The sequence below is a fragment of the Triturus cristatus genome, chromosome 6 (assembly GCF_964204655.1).
Source record: "Triturus cristatus chromosome 6, aTriCri1.1, whole genome shotgun sequence".
NCBI classification, from domain to species: Eukaryota; Metazoa; Chordata; class Amphibia; order Caudata; family Salamandridae; genus Triturus; species Triturus cristatus.
In genome coordinates this window covers 185,653,835-185,667,938 of record NC_140589.1, presented here as the reverse complement: position 1 = coordinate 185,667,938, position 14,104 = coordinate 185,653,835, and the positions used below count along the sequence as shown (strand labels likewise).

At 40.7% G+C, this 14,104-nt stretch overlaps 1 protein-coding gene across 1 annotated transcript in view; it reads right to left on the bottom strand.

The window, feature by feature from the left end:
- LOC146816604 (cysteine-rich venom protein TEL1-like) overlaps nt 1-14,104 on the bottom strand; it is a 313,131-nt gene that overhangs the window by 38,389 nt on the left and 260,638 nt on the right. Inside the window, exon 5 of the mRNA XM_085609534.1 lies at nt 9,109-9,194. Within this exon, the coding sequence (XP_085465660.1) occupies nt 9,109-9,194 (86 nt within the window). The remainder of the gene's footprint in view (nt 1-9,108; nt 9,195-14,104) is intronic.

The following is a 14,104-nucleotide window of genomic DNA, read 5'->3' as shown; positions in this document are numbered from 1 at the left end:
AATGCTATTATGGTAATTGTGTAATACATTTTAGGTGTGTGTTGTGGTGTTTATAGGAGTAAAGGGTGGGAAGTAATTTGTGTTTAAAAAATTAATATATTGGGGCCGATTCCGTTCTCGCTCGGAAGGGCTCCAAACGCGATCCGGCCGTAAAAAGTATGAGCAGTACGCGTGTTCTCCACCCGACTCGTACAGCTGTATGAGCGAGCAAGTACGATGCGAGAAACGCAAAATCGCCGACCGAATCGTTTCCGAGTTCGAACCACTCCGTATGCCTCGTCTGTAAGCAAATCGTGCCGTGCAATGGAGGCGAATTCCGACCGAGCCAGTACGATGCACGCGTCAGACAGCCGGAGCGAGCCAAAGTTTTCGGCTCCCAAAACGTCTGGGAAGCAGCCTTTGGGGGTCCGCGTTGGAGCCTTACGACTCGGACACAGGGGGAGACCCAAGGGTCTCCCCAACACAGGCATGTATGGTGCGGATGGCACTGACGCGTACCCACTGTAGGGGGCGCCCTTGTGTGAGACGTACCCTTTCAGTCAATGGGAGCCCATGTACACATCGTACGACCGGCTCCCATTGACATCTATGGGAGTCCGACCGAACCGAGTCCGGCAGCATGCGGCCGTATCGTACTCGCTCGGTCAGACTGCAGGAGTCCGCCTCGGAAGGAAAACACTCCGGATCCGGCTCGGTCGGAGAGCTTTCCGACCCAGATCAGAATTGGCCCCTTAGTTGTTAATTATTGTTAATTAACTGATATTTATTTTGGGTAATTGCTTATTTTTTGTGTGTTGTTATTACTTTTAAAGGGGTAAAGTGTGGGTATTAAATACATTTTAGTTACTTTAATATTAGGGCCAGATTCTGACCACGGTCGCAAGGGCTCCTGGCGGGATCTGGAATGACCAAATCTGATTCGAGCCACTGTTCTCTTCCAAATCGTCCCCCATTCTGAACGACCAAGTACGATGCGAAGATCTCGTTCGCCGACTAAATCGTTTTCAAACTCGAATCTCCCCGTCCAACTCTTCCAGAGCCAAATCGTGCCATGCAATGGACCCAGCTCCTGAACGAGCGAGTTCGATGCGTAATTTGGACAGCCGTATCGACTCGGTCTCAGCGAGACGAAATGGCTATCGGAATCGGACTTTGGGTATTCAGGCTCCAATAGAGTCCGAGCAAACCAAGTCCAACTGCATACAGCTGCATCATACTCATTTGGCTGGACTTGCACAGCGCGATTCACTAGGAAAGCCCTCTGAGTCGTATGGAGGGCTTTCCAAGCGAGATCGGAAACGGGCCCTAAGTTGTTAATAGTAATAGTTTTAAATTTAAAAATATGTTTTAATTGTGGTCTATTATTTTATAGTTTAATTTAGGTGTGTGTTGCGGATATTATAGTGTTAAAGTGTGTGTAGTCAATCAATGTTTATTCGTCTTTTTATTAATAATATTTTCTTAATTGATTATTAATTATGGTAATGAAGGAAGTAAATTTAATTTAAAATGTTGAAGTGTTTTGTTTTTGGTGTGGTGTTAAACGGTAGGGAATAAAATAAATACATGTATGTATTAATTAATTTTTTTGTCTGTAAATATTTTCTAGTTTTATTTTATGTAATATTTGTTGTTTTTTGTCATATGTAATTAATATTATAATATGTTTTCTTTTTATATATTTAATATTTCATTTAAAAACATTTTTTTTATTTTCATGATTTGTTTTAATGATTTAAAAAAAAAAAATACGGTTGGAGTGGGAATAGTGATTTTTACCTCTGTAATATCCAGCACTTTCTCTACTGTTGCAGTCACTGGAGTGGGAATAGTGTTTTTTACTCCTCCGCTATCCAACACTTTTCCTACTGTTGCACTCACTGCAGTGGGAATAATATTATTCTTAATTGTTTGATTAATTCTTACAACGGGACAACAAACACAGCCAACTATAAAAATCTGATTCATAAATGTAAGACAGGTAAAAACAAGAATAAATAAGGCAATATATATTTTTTTAGCTGAGTTAAGTTTGATAAAATCAATTTCATAATGCTATTTACATTTTAATAAATATCATACAGTACTTATAGATTTTAATTTATGCTATTCTAATTTTGATCCTATTCTTACAAAAAAACTTTGCAAAGGCGGAATTCATTAATATATCATCGGAGTCTAGACATATTATCAAAGCTTGCCTGCATGTTCGTACTCCTCGAGCATTAAGAAGTTTCTTGAGTATGGTTTTTCTTTCGATTTTCAGTTCTGGGCAGAGACACAGCAGGCGAATAATGTTCTCCTCTCCTAATTTACATAGCCTACATAATGTATCTTCTTCTGACTTTACCCACGGTGGGAGATGACATAAGCCTCACTGGAGTAGGAATAGTTAATTTTACCCCTCTGCTATCCAACACTTCCCCTACTGTTGCACTCACTGGAGCTGGAATAATAATTTTTACCCCTCCGCTATCCAACACTTTCCCTACTGTTGCAGTCATTGCAGTGGGAATAGTAACCCCTTTACTATCCAACACTTTCCCCACTGTGGCACTCACAAGAGTGGGCATACAATTTTTTACCCCTCCGCTATCCAACACTTATCCTAATGTTGCATTTAGTGGAGTGGGAATAGTAATGTTTGCCCCTGCTCTATCCAATACTTTCTCCTCTGTTGCACTCTTTGGAGTGGGAATAGTAGTTGTTGCCCCCTCCGCTACCCAATACTTTCCCTACTGTTGTACTCACTGGAGTGGAAATAGTAGTTTTTACCCCTTCCCTATCCAGCACGTTCCCTACTGTTGCACTCAGTGGAGTGAGCATAGTAATATTTGCCCCTCTACTATCTGACACTTTCCCTACTGTCCCTCTCATTGGAGTGCAAATGTAATTTTTAGCCCCCCGCTATCCAACACTTCCCCTAGCGTTGCACTCACTGGAGTTGGAATAGTAAATTTAATTTGTCCGCTATCTAACACTTACCCTACTGTTGCATTTACTGGAGCGGGAATATTTATTTTTACCCCATTACTATCCAACACTTTTCCTACCTTTGCACTGATTGTATTGTGAAATTTAGGTTTAAATATTTTCTAATAGTTTAATGTTTTATTTTTTAAAGATTTTTGTTTTTTTATATTGTAAATCATTAATATATATTTTTATTTTTTATATTATTATAAACTTTTAACATAAATTAAAAATAATAGTTCATTAATTGTTTAAAGAAAATATATATATGAATACATTATTATGTTTATGCATTTATTTTGTTGTTGTTTATTTGTTATATTTTGTAAAAATGTATAACAAATGTATTTTATTTTGTTAAAATTATATTTAATATTTAATACATTTAATATTAATTATTTTATATTATATTTATATTAAAGTTGATATTTTATACATTTATATTTTTTACATCAATATTTTTTAGTCAACATGTTCGCACTTACCTCTTCAAGTATAGGAGTTGACATTTTGCTTGTCTGTAATTTTTACTCTATATTTTTACCATCAATATTTTTTTACATCGATGTTGTGTCAGTGAACCCAGCCTAAACCCAATAAAGTTATTTGTTACAGAGCATTAACTCATCAAATTAAATGACCATTAAATGATGTAATAATTAAAATATATTACTTTAATTTAACACAATAGAAATGTAATGCCTTGAGTGTGTGCTTAAGGGGTTTGAAATTAGCAAATTTGTGTTTTAGGACTCCGTTGAGTTTATTATACGGAGTTTTCTACAGCGCGAACTTGACCTGCAGGTATCTGGTGTCAGAGCGCTTTACATAGCACCAGTTGCGTTACATGAGGACACATTCATTTTTTTGTTAGGCACGGGGAGATTAAGTGATATCCCAGAATCACAGGATGTTTAGTGTCATTGCCGAGACTCAAACCCAGTTCCCCAGATTAGATGCCGACCGCCCTAGCCGTTAGGCCAACTCCTCTCCCCAGTTCCTTGTGGTGTGATGTGAGTTCTGTGTTGGATGTTAGGGATGAGTCTGGCTGGCCAGTTCCAGATGGTTGGCAGTCTTCTAGGGAGTTGCTTGGTGATCCCAGCATAGAGGGTGTACCCATAGTCTAGCATTCTGGTGACAAGGGCATGAGTGATGCTTTTTTGCTGTTTCTCGGAAGTCTTTTGAAAAACTTCCTCAATATCTTCTGGGTGTGGAATCAGCATGCAGTGACACCGTTGACTTTTGCAGCAATGTGCAGTTTGCCATTGATGATGTTTCTGAGGTTCCTGAAGTGGATGGTGGGTCCAAATTCATACAGCCACAATTTGGAGTCTAAAGGCAAGGTGTCTTATTGATGTTGAGCTTGAGACAGTTGGGTTTTTTATCTAGCGGTTGCATCATGCAGGTAGTCAAATTGTTTCTTGTGTTGGGGGTCTTGTCTAAGAAGGAAAGTATGAGTTGCATGTAGTCAGTGTAGGAGAGGATGTTGAAGTTGTATGCGCTGAAGAAATTGGCCAGAGGGTTAATGTATGCGTTCAAAATAGTGGGGCTGAACAATGAACCATGAGGCACTCCGAAGATGAGTTTGCAGGCTTCCAAGGAAGAAGGTGCCAGGCTGAAAGACTGTGTTCTGTTCATTAAGAAGGAGCAGATCTAGCATAGAGAAGGTCCTTGGATGCCATTCTCATGTTGGCACCTGATTAGGATAGAGCTGTGTTACTCATAGTACGGCCATACTGACTTCCTTGGCGGCCTGCGGACCTTGCAGGTAATGTACCCATGGCCCGCCAGAGAGAGAGACAGTGGAGAGCGAGACAGTAGAGAGAGAGAGAAAGTGGAGAGGGATAGAGAGAGTCAGTGGAGAGAGAGAGTGGAGAGAGAGAGAGAGAGAGAGAGAGAGTGGAGAGACAGTAGAGAGAGAAAAAGTGGAGAGAGAGAAAGTGGAGAGAGAGAGAGAGTCAGTGGAGAGAGAGGGTAGAGAGAGAAAGTGGACAGGGAAAGTGGAGAGAGAGAGAGAGAGAGAGTGGAGAGAGAGAATGGAGAGAGAGAAAGTGGAGAGAGAGAGAGTCAGTGGAGAGAGAGAGTGGAGAGAGAGAAAGTGGAGAGAGAGTGGGGAGAGAGGGATAGTGGGAAAGAGTGGAGAGACTGACAGACTGACTGAGAGACTGACAGAGAGAAAGACTGACTGACTGAGAGAGAGACTGACTGACTGAGAGAGAGAGACTGACTGACTGAGAAGATTGGTACTGACTGACAGAAAGAGAGACTGACTGACTGATTGACAGAGAGAGAGACTGACTGATGTAGAGATAAAGACTGACCGACTGAATGACTGACTGAATGACACAGAGAGAGAGACTGACTGACACTGACTGACAGAGAGAGAGAAACTGACTGACAGAGACTGACTGAGAGAGAGAAACTGACTGACAGAGAGAGACTGACTGACTGAGAGAGAGACTGACTGAATGACTGACAGAGAGAGAGAAACTGACAGAGAGGGAGAGAGACTGAGAGAGACTGACTGACAAAGAGAGAGACTGACAGAGAGAGAGACTGATGGAGTGAGACACTGACTGACAGAGAGAGACTGACTGACTGAGAGAGAGACTGACTGACTGACAAAGAGAGAAGGACTGACTGGCAAAGAGAGAGACTAACTGACTGACAGAGACTAACTGACTGACAGAGACAGACTGACTGACAGAGAGACTGACTTAGGGAGACTGACTGACTGCGAGAGACTGACTGCGAGAGACTGACTGAGAGAGAGAGAGACTGACTGACTGAGAGACTGGATGACTGACTGACTTAGAGAGAGAGACTGACTGACTAAGAGAGAGAGAGACCGAGTGACTGAGAGAGACTGACTGACTGACTGAGAGAGAGAGAGAGACTGACTGACTAAGAGAGAGAATGACAGTGAGAGAGACTGACAGAGAGAGAGGCTGACGGAGAGAGAGACTGAGAGAGACAGAGACTGACAGAGAAACTGACTGACTGAGAGAGAGACTGACTGAGAGAGACTGACTGAGAGAGTCTGACTGACAGAGAGAGAGAGACTAGGAGAGACTGACTGACTGACTGAGAGAGACTGACTAACTGAGAGATTTACTGACTGAGAGATACTGACTGACAGAGAGAGAGACTGACTGACAGAGAGAGACCAGCTGACAGAGAGAGACTGACTGACAGAGAGACTGACTGAGGGAGACTGACTGACTAAATGACTGAGGGAGAGACTGCCTGACTGACTGACTGACTGAGCCGGACTGACTGAGAGAGACTGCCTGAGAGAAACTGACTGACTGAGACTGACAGAGACTGACTGACTGAGAGATAGACTGACTGGCTGAGAGAGTAAGAGAGAGACTGACTTAGAGGTAGAGACTGTGATGGAATTGGGGTCAAAGAGTGCATGAAGCTATGCAAAACTTCTTAAGATCGCTATTGTCTGCTAATAGAAATGTATTATCACAATGTGCTCTTTGTAGTTACATCTGCTTTTGAAAACAGCATTGTCGCGTTGTGTAATGTTTTGAAACAGGTTTGATTTTTTTTTACTTGAGCCCCGCCCCTACTGACCCCACCCCCCACTGACCCCACCCCTACCGGTGTGGCCCTCAAACCACATTGTAATTTTGGCCCCCCACAGAAATGTTGTGAGTACCCATGGGATAGAGAGTGAGACTGTGTCAAATGCTGCACAGAGGTTCAGTGGATTGAGGAATTTTGTGTCTACTTGGTCAAGGATCAAGCGATGTTGTCTGTGGCAGCAATGAGTGCTATTTCTTTTAATTAGTTTCTCTAAGACCTTAACGGGTATGAAAGGAGCTTTATGGGAATGTAGTTGGAGAGCGTGGCTGGGTCAGCAGTTGGTTTCCTGAGCAGAGGGCGTGACAGTGGATTGTTTCCTGGTGTCCAGGAATATGGCTTAGTCAGTGGCAGTGTTGAGGTTTGTGCTAGTGTTGCACTGACTGTTAGGAGTCCTTTGGATAAGGCATGGTGGGGGGTAGGATCAGATGTGGCAGTAGTTATGATGGTGGTGACATTTGTTCTTCTGCTGTGATGGGAAGTTGAGTTGATTTGCCATAGAGACGTGGTATGATTAAGGGTTAAAGTTGTTGTATACAGAACTGATTTTGTTACAGAATAATTCTGGGAGCTTCTTGTGTGGAGTGATGCTGCTGTTTGTTCATGGAAGATGCTTTCCAGACACCCTGGTTAACTTAGGGTGAATCAGGACGCTGCGTTTAAAATGTCAAACATGCAGTTTTAATAACCATCAAGCAGTGAACTATATGTACTAGTACAGAAAGGCTCCTCAGTTGTTAACTGAGAAGTAGATTGAATATGTCTGAATTATACCTGATTCTTTAGAGACAAATTTTCAAGAGACATTTGGCCAAACACAATGGATCTAGTGCAGATTTGGGGTGAGGATTTGCTGTGATCTGCATAGACATAAATGGACTTACCCCAGGGAGAAAACTTAGGAAAAGAAAAGAAAAGAAAAGAAAAAGAAAATGGAAATAAAAGTATAGGGACTATTGGTTGAGCATTCAACAGAAAAAAATATTTTGCACAACGTGGCAAAGGAAAAAGGTAGAATTATTTTATTTGCTTTTAAATAATCACAATTCCCTAACTGATTTTACCCTTTAAATTGCATTGTTTGAACAACCTCCAGAAGACAGAGGACTGAACAAGAAGGAGACAGAAGAACCTCCATACTGTTTTATTTAAGAATTCCAGACATTATGAGAGAAGCTTGTGAAGTGTTGAGTCTCTAGATTTGCTTCAGTGACTAGTGGCACAAACCACGGGTCGGCCAATGATGCCTGCTTGTCCGTTTGTAACTTTGCTGCTATGGCTCAAGAAAGTGATGTCTGGAAACTTGAAAAGCTCTGGCTTGACAAGAACTACATCAGTGTGTGTGTTACAAATAGACATTTCTCATGCCTGTCCATATGAAACATCTTCCCTTGTAGCATCTGGAGTGAAAGCCACCCTGTGGAAAAAGAAAGTGAGTGCTAATGCAGAGAAATTAATTAGTTGGAATAATGCAGTTTGTTGTGCACCACCACTGACATAGTTTTTATCAGTAATGCAACTTTAACCAATGGACTTGGAACTAGAAGACCAGTTTTGGATGGTTGGAAACATTGTCGAAACTAAATATTTAATCCTGTAATTTTACAGAAAAGTTAATCTCTGAGGAACAGGTTCATAGGCATTTCTGATTTTCTTCATTCATGCCACGGCACAGTTTTCCTCTGTAGTCTCAGCTTAATGCATTATGAATGCTAGTTGTCACTAAACGCAAATGCATTCTAGTTTTTTCACACTGAGAGTTATGTCATGAAGTCTGAGACCCATTTGGGGTCACTCTGCAGATGCTGTGCCAAACCATTAACTTTTGCCTGTATTATTATGCCATTGAAAAGGAAAATCAAAGAATATTTTATTGTATGACTATTTTTCGCCAAAATGAGGTGTTGGCCTAATGTTCAGAGAAGAGAGCATTTATGCACTTCTTTGATATTTAATCATCTTATGAAATAACAATAATATTTTTGATTCTGAACCGGCAATTTGGGCACCCTATATTACATGACTTTTGAATGCCAATTTAACTGGAGGTGATATTCTGTCTTATCCCCATATATAATAAAGGCCCAAACATCTGACCCAGCCAACTACCACCCAATCAGCCTTATCCAACGGACCACTGCCTGCTCCTAAAAAATGAAAGGAAAAAGTTTAATTTTTCTCTTTGTAAAGAATCCCATTTTCCTTTAAGGAAAACGGGCTGCATACAAAAAAAAGATTGCTTTAGTTTATAGCGATCACAGACATGGTGGTCTGCTGACCTCAGCAGGCCACCTCCCTGTGATTTTTGCAATTCCTACTGGGTCGCACCTTGCGACCTACCTCATTAATATTCATGAGGTAGGCCATTTCCGACCCACTGAGAATCGCAGAAAGTGTTCAGCACAATTTCATACATGCAGTTTTGCGATTTCCTAATTCCCAATTAGGGAATCGCGAAGCGCTTTCTTACTACATCTGGCCCAAAGACCCTCTATCATTTTCAATAATACATGATTTACCAATAATATAGAAAATACTTACGCTGGGCAATATTGGCAAACAAGGTAGTAGCTTGTTTCACAGTTTCCAGCTGCACATCCGATCTGGTAAGTATTTGCCCAAACAATCTGTATGTAAAAAGAAAATGCTGTAGTAAGTTTTACCTTTCATGGAGCAGGCTCAACAGTGGGTTATTTCATCTCTTCTGTTTATGATAAGAAGGGAGAATATCTATGCACCCTTGTTTAGGATATAAAAAACATAATTATCAAATATATTCAAATGGAAATGAAATGAATAACCAACAAAGGAAGGGATTGGTCTAAGAAATTGATTTTGTTATGTATTATGCATTACAACAGAACTTTGTATCAAATTTGGTTTTAAAATGTATGCTATATTAACATGCTTGTGTTGTAGATAGCAAATGAAATCAGCCTTTTTTAATAAATTATATTGGCTTCCTGCCTGATTGTATTTCTACATTTAGTCACACATGGTTCAGTCGGAATACCTTTAATATCTTTCAAACAAAATAAACTGAGGCCACTTATTGATCCCATTTCACAAAAAGTATTATCCATCAATTACCAGCAAAAGGATCAAGTATACAATGGGTATTATCCAACACATTCACATTCCTTTACTGCAACTTCAAATCAGTGTTCTCCCATATATTGTACTACAGAAACGTATCTTCAAGTGGGCATCGACAAAGGTTGAATCTAGCAACATTGAAGATACAATGGGCAGCCATCAAGGCTTTTAGATCCTCTTGGAACACTCTCTTGAATATTGAGGGTTTGGTATTTAGTTTATTTAAAGGATCTGGGCCCAGATTTACTAAGCTCTTGCGTTGTCCTTGTGTCAACACAGCAAACTGCTTATCCCATTGACCACGGCGTAAATTCCGCTGTGGTGCGGGTGATTTATGACTGGGTGTGGTTAGGACGGCCCCCGGCCGTCCTCCGCACATGCCCACCGTGACATCGGATGGCCGAGGGCAGTCCGACGCACACAAAGGGTTAAGTGGCATTTGCAAAGCATCGCGAATGAATATTTGCGTTGCGATGTGTCACTTTTCAACTGCAAAGTACTTTAATGCTGCCTCTAATGCTGCCATGTGTTACCTTGTGTTGGAGAGGTGTTACATGTGTGGAGCATTGGCATTTCTGTGCATCCACCTATGTATTTTGAAGTAAATACAGATTTACTAAAGTTCATTCTTTATTTCTCAGGTTACTTCCTCTTTTCATTTGGCTGTATAGTACATCACATAATCAAAGCGTAAGAAGCCTCTAAGCATACATTTTATGCAGGAGGAAAGTATCCTTTACTGTGCTAATACATTCCTGCCCAAAACACTGGCACCCTTGCACCATGGAGCAAAAAGGGTCGGCAGTATACTAAGTAGCCACAGGTGTGCCAGCCGAGGGAGAGAGCTGAACAGAGCCATGTCTTTGGAAGCATAGCACAAGTCAGCTCTCTCTCCTTCACACAATGCAGTGCAGCAACTTGTTTTGCTGTGCTGCTATGAGTGAGCAGTTAGTAAATCCGTGCCCTGATGTTTTAAGAGCACGAGTGACAAGTTTATTTCTTCATTATTATCATTATTATTATTGAAGCTTGTAGAGCGCACAGCTACCTCCAACGGAAGTGTCCCGGCGCTAGCATCCTACCTAAGGGAAGAAGAGACCAGAGAAGACCGTCGTATATAGGGCAGGCCAAAAAGCCATGTCTTTAGTGCTCTCCTGAACAGGATTTCCGCATCTATTTTTCTCAGGTGATTGGGCATAGTATTCCACAGGGTAGCAGTTTTTACAGAAAACGTATGGCCACCGGTCATTGCCTTCACAAAACAAGGAATTACCAAAAAGTTACGACCATTAGATCTAAGTGCCCTAGCTTGGCTGTATTTCTGAAGTCTCCGCTTCAGATATTGAGGTCCGGCCCCTCTGATTGCTCTGTGTGCAAGTACTAGAGCTTTAAACTGCACTCTTCTCCTAACAGGGAGCCAATGTAGGCTGCGTAAATGGGGGGTAATATGATGTCGCAGTGGCACATTCCTGATCAACCCAGCTGCCGCATTTTGTATAAGCTGTAGTCTCCTCATCAAGTACTCAGGAAGACCAATATAAAGGCTATTGGCATAGTCTAGTTGTGAAGTAATTAAAGCATGCACAATTAACTTCCTGCACTCCATCGGCAGGAAATGAAGAAATCTGCGCAAAGCATTAAGTTTTTAAAAGCACCGAGAGGAGACATGAGCAATTTGTGCCTTGCCAGTGAGTTGGGCGTCAAACTTGAAAGCCAAATTCCTGGCAGAGGAAACTGGTAGCGGAGGCGGGTTTAACTCGGTTGGCCACCACAGCGCAGAGCACGGAGGAGTCGGTTGGTTAAAAAATAAGACCTCCGTCTTATCAGTGTTCAATTTTAGGCAGCTGCCCGTCATCCATGATGAGATATTTAAAAGACACTGTCTAAAATTGACGACGGCTGTCTCGTTGTGTTCTTTAAAAGAGAACACCAGTTGTGTATCATCTGCATACGAGACAACCTTCACCCCACATTTTTCAGCAATTGCCGCAAGGGGAGTCAGATAAACATTAAAAAGGGTGAGGCTTAAAGCAGAGCCCTGACGAACACCACATAACATGGGGCAGGAGCTGGAGACATAGGGATGAAGAAACACATGTTGCGAGTGACCCTCAAGAAATGAAAAAAACCATGCCAAAACAGTTCCTGTTACTCCTAAATAGTGAAGTCTATTCAGGAGGATCCTGTGGGAAACCGTGTCAAAGGCTGCTTCATGGATTTAAAGGTGGCACTGTCACGCCACTGTTTGAACTTTTTTCATCAGGTTGCTGGGAATTTGTAAAGCTAAAGTTGGTGTTTTTGCTTGTCCTAACTAAGGCTAGTTGTTTGGGTGAGTTGATAGCATTATTATGTAGTCCTCCCTATGTAAGTATATTTGATACTAGAATATCTTTGAAGATGGCTTCAAACTTTATTCAAAAAGGAAACAGCATTTTATAAGAATCAAGAAATTGTTTTACCTTTGCATGTCCCCTGTTATGTCTTGATACAGGAACAAACAATGCTAGCCATCTCCTTCCAGTTTGTATACAAGTCCATTCTACAAGAGGAATAGCTGCAATATGGGCAGAATATGCAGGGGTGTTTATGATAGGCATTTAAACTGCAGCAACTTGGTCAAATCAATTGACTTTTGTCAAACATTAAAGGTTGAATTTGACTAAAGGAATCGGAAACTTTGAACAATGTCAATAGAGAAAATGTATTTTAAGATATACTATATAGTCAGATTGTTTGTATTTTACTGGCATGACTAGTGCCTGTTGTGTATTATGTACTTTAAGTGGTGGAAATGAGTTATATTTGCAAATTCCTGCTAGTAATAAGGAATGGGAAGAGGTATCTGGAGAAGGAGGCAACGTCTAGTTTACTTATTATTAATCTTTATTAGTCCATGTTGTTATTCCCTGTCCCATCACTTACATGTCTACCCGCCTACCTTATCTGTTCTTTGTGGGTTCAAAAACGTATAAACATCAAAAAGTCCTGGGGAAATCAGGCACCACTTTAGAGAGCAAAAGGGGTTGGTCTTAAAGCAGTAATAAAAACAAAGGGTGCTTTTGAAGTAATGATTGTTGGATGTGCAGCAAGTGGCAAGTAGGAAGATGAGGAACGTGGGTTCAGAGTAATGCCTAAAATGCATGGCACATACATATGTTTTCAAATAGGGAGAAATCTTGAAATCAGGCTTCAGTGATGGTTTAATAGCCCTATGAACACATGGCATTGGAAAATAGCACAAGTGAGTCACTGTTTTATTTTCCAAAGAAAGTGCCAATCATGCTCGATTCAGATGTGAAGCTCTTCAAAGATTTCAGATTTTTTGCACCCTGAGCATCACAAATATAGGTTTCTGCATATAAAACAGTGTGGCATTTGCAAGTGATGAGGAAATGTGATTATTTCTCTCGATCGCTCTCTCTTTCTGCCTCTCTCACTTTAGGTATGTATGTATGTGTCATATGTGTGTGTGTGTATATATATATATTCCTCAGCTGAGCGTTGCCATGTCACCCTTGCCTCTCGCAGCGGCATTCTACGGCTGGACGGCGAGCGCCTATAAATCCAAACAAATGCTGATTCCTCCTTTTAAAACAGCACGCCGTAGACCTCAATACTTGCAAAAGCGGTATTTTAATTAAGGCTTCTGACAAAACTCAACGCGCTTCGGGGAAACCCCTTGATCACGAGTAGGAAATGTCATTATTTTGGGTGTTTAAATAAACAGTCATGTGAGTAAACAACATAGTGAACAGACTTCAACGAGTTACATCACTCGCAATTATTCAACATAAAAGTGAAACAAACTTTGCAAACATTTTTATTCTTGTGTTTGGAATATTCAGCATGATTATTTAAACATGATTTTTGTCAATAGTATTTTAAGTCAACTCTATCTCGTCCACAACTTCAAACAAAGCTTTATTCTCCACATTCCATTTCAACGATGTAGTGCTTATTCATCAAGGCATTAGCCTACAAGAGGTTGTATATTTTAGTTGGCTTTCACTTTAGTAACATTGCCCCAGTGGGCATTTTCTAACATGTCACGATATACATTTTTCATAAAATATCTTTACACTTCCGCCTCAGTGGGCAAATTAAACTAAAGTAAACATATAATCATTTCTAATTTATTTGGCCAATTTCAACTCTTACTAGAGTACTTCATTCAATGACTGCCTCTGTCAGGTGGCAAAATGAGGTTGGTGTTCAAGACAGTGAACAATGCTTCATGTTTTTCTCTTTCTTAACAGTGTTCTATTCCTCCTAAGATCTGAACAAAACAAAAATTGTTTATTCTGTTTCACTTATAATGTAAACAAACACAAAAAATTGAAATTCATTTAAAATCATGCTGCGAGGCAACCAATTCAATCACATCGATTCAAATTTGATGTTGATAAAATTCACCTAGTCGGCACACATACAAATGCCCTAA